The sequence below is a fragment of the Nicotiana sylvestris genome, chromosome 9 (genome assembly GCF_000393655.2).
Source record: "Nicotiana sylvestris chromosome 9, ASM39365v2, whole genome shotgun sequence".
Taxonomy (NCBI): Eukaryota; Viridiplantae; Streptophyta; class Magnoliopsida; order Solanales; family Solanaceae; genus Nicotiana; species Nicotiana sylvestris.
This window is the reverse complement of record NC_091065.1, coordinates 192,499,930-192,507,128: the sequence shown is the minus strand read 5'-3', so window position 1 is coordinate 192,507,128 and position 7,199 is coordinate 192,499,930. Positions and strand designations below refer to the sequence as shown.

At 38.0% G+C, this 7,199-nt stretch overlaps 2 protein-coding genes across 2 annotated transcripts; one reads left to right on the top strand and one right to left on the bottom strand.

Annotated features, from left to right (window-relative positions):
• Nucleotides 1–2,113: 2,113 nt before the first annotated feature.
• On the top strand, nt 2,114–3,148 carry LOC104219852 (uncharacterized). Its single transcript, XM_070158459.1, has 3 exons — nt 2,114–2,129; nt 2,554–2,677; nt 2,761–3,148. The coding sequence occupies exons 1-3, from the start codon at nt 2,114–2,116 to the stop codon at nt 3,146–3,148; spliced, it is 528 nt and encodes a 175-aa protein (XP_070014560.1).
• Nucleotides 3,149–4,852: 1,704 nt separating this feature from the next.
• On the bottom strand, nt 4,853–6,641 carry LOC104219931 (non-specific lipid transfer protein GPI-anchored 5-like). Its single transcript, XM_009770732.2, has 3 exons — nt 6,217–6,641; nt 5,346–5,405; nt 4,853–5,242 (listed from the first exon to the last, which is right to left on the bottom strand). Exons 1-3 carry the CDS (start codon nt 6,539–6,541, stop codon nt 5,118–5,120), a joined length of 510 nt encoding a protein of 169 aa, XP_009769034.1. The 5' UTR covers nt 6,542–6,641; the 3' UTR covers nt 4,853–5,117.
• Between the last annotated feature and the right edge of the window lie 558 nt (nt 6,642–7,199).

Genomic DNA, 7,199 nt, shown 5'->3' with positions numbered 1-7,199 from the left:
TGTGAACATAACAAATAGAGCCAAAAACCCTGAGGTGTTTCACGCTAGGCTTTCCTCCAAACATTAATTCATAGGGAGACTTCATATTATTTGGAGAAAGTGGCATTCTGTTAATCACGTATGCTGCACATTTCATACCTTCGGCCCACAAGGCTCTAGGTAGATTCTTGGCATGAAGCCAACTCTTACATGTCTCAGTTAAGTGTCGGATCTTCCTTTCCGCCACTCCATTTTGTTGTGGCCTATCTGCGCATGTCAGCTCTCTTTTAATGCCATGCTAACGACAAAAGGAAAGAAACTCATCTGATGTAAACTCACCGCCATTATCAGTTCGTAGCCGCCTTATTCTGGAATCGAGTTCACCTTCAACAGTTTCTTTGAACTCCACAAACTTACTGAAAACTTCTGACTTGTGCTTCACAAAATAAATCCAAGTAAATCTAGTAAAATCATCAATGAAAATTAGCATATAGGAGTAGCCTGAAAATGAAGGAGTTCTCGTTGGCCCCATTAAGTCACTGTGAATAAGTTCTAGTGGGGCATTGCACCTTGACAAGGATCTATCAAATGGAAGACGATGTGCCTTTCCATATTGACATCCTTCACAAACCTCTCCTCCATCAAAATTTCTTAAGTTAGGCAAACCTTTTACTAGATTCGACTTTACCATGGCTTTTAATTTATCCATGCTTAGATGTCCAAGTCTAGCATGCCAAATATGTGTATTATCATTGCTACTCATCTTCTCAATATATGAATTAGAGGCAGATAAGACATATAAATCGTTAACTCTCTTACCTGAGTGAACGATATCTGCCTTGAGTACCTTGATATTTCGGAGGAACTTCACATCACGTGGGCCAAATAGCAAATAGTTTCCATCATCTACAGCATTTGCAACTGAAAATAGATTTTTCTTCATACCTGGAACGTGAAAGACACTGTTGAGGGTGATAGTGTTTTTTTGCTTCTCGTTGATCACAACAGTGCCTTCCTTCTCCACATTATGGATTGTATTATCTGCTGTAACAATGACCTCATGTCCGTTGTATTCGCGAAAGGTGGAGAATTTGGATTGATCTCCAGTGAGATGGTGCCCGCATCCTGAATCCACGATCCAGTCTCTTTCAAAATTTATGGAAGCCATGGCATTTATTGCTCGAGTCTCCGCTGTGAAGCACTTTCCCCAGTCTTCTTCTTTTTCTTCTTCTTCAGCAACTTCCTCGATTTGAGCTATATTGCTCTCTTTGGCTCGATAATATCTTTTTATGTGCCCGACTTTGCCACAACGGTAACATTTTAAAGGCTTTTTATCTTTGCTGGAAGACTCCCCCTTCTTTCCTAGCGAGCTCGAACTACTTGAGGATTGAAAGTGCATGCTATCTCTTGATTTCCCTTTAAAGTTCCTCTTATCGGCGACAAGAGCATTTCCTTCCCCTTATTTGATGGATACACCAACCATCTGTTTGGTTAATAGCTCTTGTGACGATAGCAAATTCTCAAATTCTTCCAAAGATGGTTGTTGAACCCATCCTTGAATCGATGTAACAAAGGGAATATATTCTGGCTTTAAGCCACGAATAATAATTCTTCTTATTCGTGCTTCAGAGATAGCCTCGTCCGGATTCAATAGAGAAATTTCACAACATAGATTTTTAACCTTCAAAAAATACTCAGCGATCGAGAGATTACCTTGAGTGGTGTTAGCTAACTCATTCTCCAAAATCTGTAGCTGAGCTTCATCCTTCTTGTTGAATAGCCGATCGAAGGTCCTCCATATTTCGTGAGCTGATTTACACCTTATAATATGATCAAATAAATTATGGGAGATGGACCTCTTTAGGATAAACTCCGCCTTAGCATTAATCTTCTTCCACTTCTTACATGCATTGCTATTTTCCGATGCGTCAGTAGGAGGACTTGTGTTACTCCCATTGACAACTTCCCACAAATCCTCACCAACAAGGTATGACTCCATACAAGTCTTCCATACCTTGTAGTTGGACTGGTTCAATAACTCAATCCTCAGTCCATTAGCACGACCACCCAAATCCATTTAGAGAAACCAGTTGAATCAACCACTAACCCGACCTTGAAATCCAGGAGCCGACTTATGGCTCTGATACCATGTAAAGAATAGCAGAAGAAGAGTATTATTCGGAGACCTTCTGCTAGCCCAAGATCGTTAACCAAGATTGGAGGATTCAACTAAAGAAGAGGAAGCTTGAAAAAAGAAGAGAGATTTTAGATAGGAGAACTTATTTAGGAAAGAAGGCTTTCTTGATTTTGGCTTACTTATAAATGAACAAGATACCCCCTATTTATACTAGCCTATGGATGATTCTAGATATGATTCTAGATAATGTACAAAGAAAATTCTAGCAACCTTATCTTCTAACAACACTCTAGAATATCTAGATATGTCTTATCTTCCTACAACATTCTAGAACATCTAGATATATCCACTAGATAAATATCAAGTATACTAAACTAGGACATTCTAGAGAATTCTATATTATTCCAAAAAATTAACTTTATTTTTTTCACAAACAGATGAAAAAGTCAGCCATTTTTGCACTTGGGATACTTATACTTCCAAACACCAAGCTTTAGAATTTCTCAACACCAACGCTACCCATCCATGGTTTAGAGCAATTTGCATTAATAATAAAGCAACGTAACTGGTAAAATCGCTTTCATATGACCAGAAGGTCGCGGGTTAACAATCTCTTGCAAAAATATAAGGTAAGGCTGCGTATAATACATCTTTGTGGTCCGACCCTCCCTCCCGGACCTCGCGCATAGCGGCAGCTTAATGCACCGGACTGATAAAGCAATTGGTTCCATTTCTGTTACACCCAATTCTGTTATCAGAGCTGAGCTTGGATATGTATTGGCTTATAAGTATTGGGGCAAAGGGATTGTTAGAAAAACAGTGAAAATGGTAACATCAGTCATATTTACTGAGTTGCCAAATCTTGAAAGGATTGAAGCTTTGGTGGATGTTGATAATAAAGGGTCCCAAAGGGTGTTGGAAAAAGCTGGTTTTTTAAAAGAGGGAGTTCTGAGGAAGTACATGGTGTTGAAAGGGAGATCAAGAGACATGGTAATATTCAGCTTTCTTGCAACTGATTCTCATCTATCGTAGCGTTCTTAATTTTTGCTCTAGAGGCGGATCCAAGATTTAAAATTGATGGGTACAACATATAAGTTTCTTAGTGTTGAACTCGTTGTACTTATAAAATTATGAATTTAGATTTAATAGTTGTTGAAATTTTTGTGGATTTTCACATATAAATATATACTTTGTGTATAAAATATTAGGGTCGAATGAATCCTTTATCGAAGTGTTGCATCAGCCATGTCTTTACTCCTTGGCTTTGTGTTGTGGAAGTTTATCATAAATATATAGGCAGTTTATATATACTAGTTGTTAACTTACTGCTACTCTTTTTTATTCGAATTTGAGATTGGTAATGTGAGTATGCTCATTTTATTTAATTTTATATAATATTAGAGTGAAATGAGCTTAGGTGGACGATATCAACTATGTGAATTCATATAACCGACTTCAACTTGCTTGGATTTGAGATATAGTAATTGTTGTTATCTATGTTGCTCTTACTCTCCGATAATATTGCTGAATGCGTGTTAGATCCTTTAAAAGTAGTGTATTTTTGGAGGATCGGACACGAGTGTGGCAGCATCTTGTAGAGTCCGTGCAACATAGGTTGTTATTGCTTTTACCAATTGTCTATCGGAAACAACCTATCTACCTTCACAAAGGTGGGGGTAAGGCTGCGTACACACTACCCTCTCCAGACCCTACTTGTGGGATTTCACGAGGTATTTTGTTGTTGTTGTTGCTTTTACCACAGCTTTATTTGATGATTCATAAGGGAAGTAAAGGGCGCTATCTCAATGTGATACTGTGTAGTAACCTGACCCCTTGTTTTGCTTATTTGCATTCTAAAATATGTTTTGATCTTAGTTGTTTTGGATGACTTTGGCATGTCGGAAAGCTTTTCCAGCTTCACAATACTTCCCTTTAGATTGTGCTTTTAAGTTTAGTATACACGAAATATCATGGGATATAATATTCAGGAGAAAAATCCATGGGAATATGGGATGATAGGGGAGGGCACTGACAAAATGTGATGGAGAAGACGGCGGGCGCAAATAGCTTCTATTTTCAGGTCATGTTGTTGATGCTTGTTGGCTTTGTCTTTTTTCTTGAGCCGAGGGTCTTTCGGAAACAACCTCCCTACTCCTGCGGGGTAGGGGTAAGGTCTGCGTACACACTACCCTTCGCAGACCCCATTAATGGGATTTTACTGGGTTATTGTTGTTTTTGATGCTTGTTGGATAAAGAGAGTACCAAGTCCAAGTCCTAATGGAAATTTATATGATGAGTGAGCGAATAATTGAGTGTTTATCATATGATGGGAAATCTGGGGTGCCATCCTTACAGCAAATAGTGATCAGTTATTACTAGATATATGCGGAGGAAGGGTGAGAAGCAGGGACGGAGCTACCCTGGTCCAAGGGGAGTCAATTGGTACCCCTTGGCCGGAAAATTACATTTTGGTGTAGATAGATTGAATTTTTTTTCTCGTGTGTTTACTTCTTTATATTTTAAATCCCCTTAGTGAAAACTCTGGCTCCGCCGCTTTGAGAAGCATTATGAGTTATTCTCCAGTTGAGTACTGTTGCGCTAGCTGATTTTTCATGATTTCTTTGTTTTTCTTGCCTAATAGTAAAACAGCTTATATTCTGAAATCCATTTATGATACTTGACTGTCTATTAATCCTGATATCATGCTATTGTTCTGGTGAAATAAGTTAGTAGCAATTATCACAAACAGAAGCTGGACCACTGACTCCCGCTATTTCCAATAAAGGCCGACAAATTTGTTAATACAAAGAAAAACTAGCTAATACATATCACAACAATGGGCAGGTCGGTGCACAAGGCATCCCGCGTTCGCGCAGGATCCGGGGAAGAGCCGCACCCCAAGAGAATGTTGCAGATATATATTCAACAAAAATACAATAAAAAATCAATCTCTGTGAGAAAGTTGACTTCTGATATGATCCCAAAACCTGATAATCCGGAGTTAGGCGGTGGTGAATGTTGAAGCATAAGAACTAATGAAGAGAAGGAAGAAGAAAGAAAGACCAATCATCTTGGTTAAAGTTGCATCACTGGAACCGCCTTCTGATGATGGTACAGATCCACGCCCTGTCACGCGATATGGTATATGTAAGTTAAGTGTTTCGAGTTAAAACCCAAAATTTGAACTTCCCAAAAAAATGAAGACTAATTTTAACGGATTATAATGTACCTGAAGCTTCTGTACCAGGAGAACTTGGTGTTCCAGCAGGAGAACTATTCGGGGAGCCGGCTGTTACAGGTAAGTAATGTTATTGAACTATCAAATTCGCAAGTAACAAAGTTTATAGTTGATGCTCCTTCCGTTTCAATTTATGTGGTGTTACTTACCTTTTACTCTGTTTCGAAAAGAATATCTATTTTGTAAGTTTTTACTTTCAACGTTCTCAACTTACCCTTAATGACACTAAATGGCGGAACTAAGTAGAGGGAAGGGGGCTCAACTGAATCCTCTTCATCAGAATAATTATATTGTGCAAGTAGGGTGAAATTATTATTTTCTGATTATATGTAAACCATTGAATTCACTTGACATGAAGAATTTTAGTGTAGCAGCAAAAGGGGGTTCAAAAGTTGTTGTAGGTCATATGTTCAAATCCCAATTGTGATATTCTAGAAATTTATGAATCCCCTTTTTTTGAAATTCCTGGTTCCGTCACGGATGACACTCCATAAATGACTGTTTAACGTTCCAAATATCAAAGGGTACTTTTGGTATATTATACATACCTTTAGTTTAAGACAACAATATAATCCCGCTAGTGGGGTCTGGTTAGGATAGTGTGTACGCAGACCTTACCCTACCCTGGGGTAAAGAAGTTGTTTCCGATAGACCATCGGCATCCCTTCCTCCAAGAACTCCCCACCTTACTCTTGGGGTGACTCAAACTCACAACCTCTTGGTTGGAAGTAGAGGATGCTCACCTCCTTAGTTTAAGACGCAAGATTCAAAAGTCTTCTTTACATTCTTAAACTTCGTATCTAGTCAAATTAATACATAAAATGAGCGAAAGGAGTATTTTAGAATGAATTGTCTTTCTTACCATTGCATTTGCTGACTGATGGAGTCTGAACTTTGCAAGCAGTAGGAAGAGCCAGAGCTTGAGTCTGGTTAATGTTGAGGCCGAGGTTGGAACCACCACCGTTGAGGACCTGGCACAAGCACTCGGGGTTGTTTTTAACCACCGTGCCAAGCTGCGTGCAGCATCCTGAGGACGGCGATGAAGAGTTCCCCGTGATGTAATTCAGGCAAGGCGACATACTAACCAACACATTCGTGCAGTCATCGCTTGATTGAGCTGCAGCTCCTGTCCAGATCATCGCTAACGCAACGAAAACAAGACTCATTGAGTTCCTTTGAATTGCCATTTAATTGGTGTTTGATGCTCAGAAATGGTAGTGAAGTGCAGAGAAAATGTGGTTTGATTTATATAGAAGATAGAGAATGAAGAGTCAAAATAAGATGTTCATATAATTGGTGAGTTGGAAAGGAAAAATAATTGTTGATGATTTGTTGTCATAATTTACAAATGAATTAGGTAAAGTTGGAAAATAGTTAGTTATACAGGTTACCAACTCATGCTAATTGTACCCCACAATTTGTTTAATCACAATTAGTTTACTGGTAAATAGAAAACAGCTAAGACTTAAAAAGCTATTCAAAGATAAAGACTTTAATGAACTTAAAGAAGGTTATGATTGGAATCTGATTCCAATTATTTCAAACTTTCCTACAGGCAAATTATACTTATGCTGGAAAACCTTTATTAAAGTTCTATTTTTGCATTTCAAGAAAATTTGCTTTTCTGTTTTGAGAAATTTTAATTTTATCAAAAAATTTATAGTGGAATCTGATACATTATAATTATCTTTTACGACCGAGTAAAAGTTAATACTATATTCGTTTCAAAAGGATTGTTCATGTTTGACTTGACACAAACTTTAATAAAGTAGGGAAGACTTTTGAGATATATGGTTTTAAATAAGTCATAACATTTGTGTGGTTGTAAAATTTTTGAAACTTATA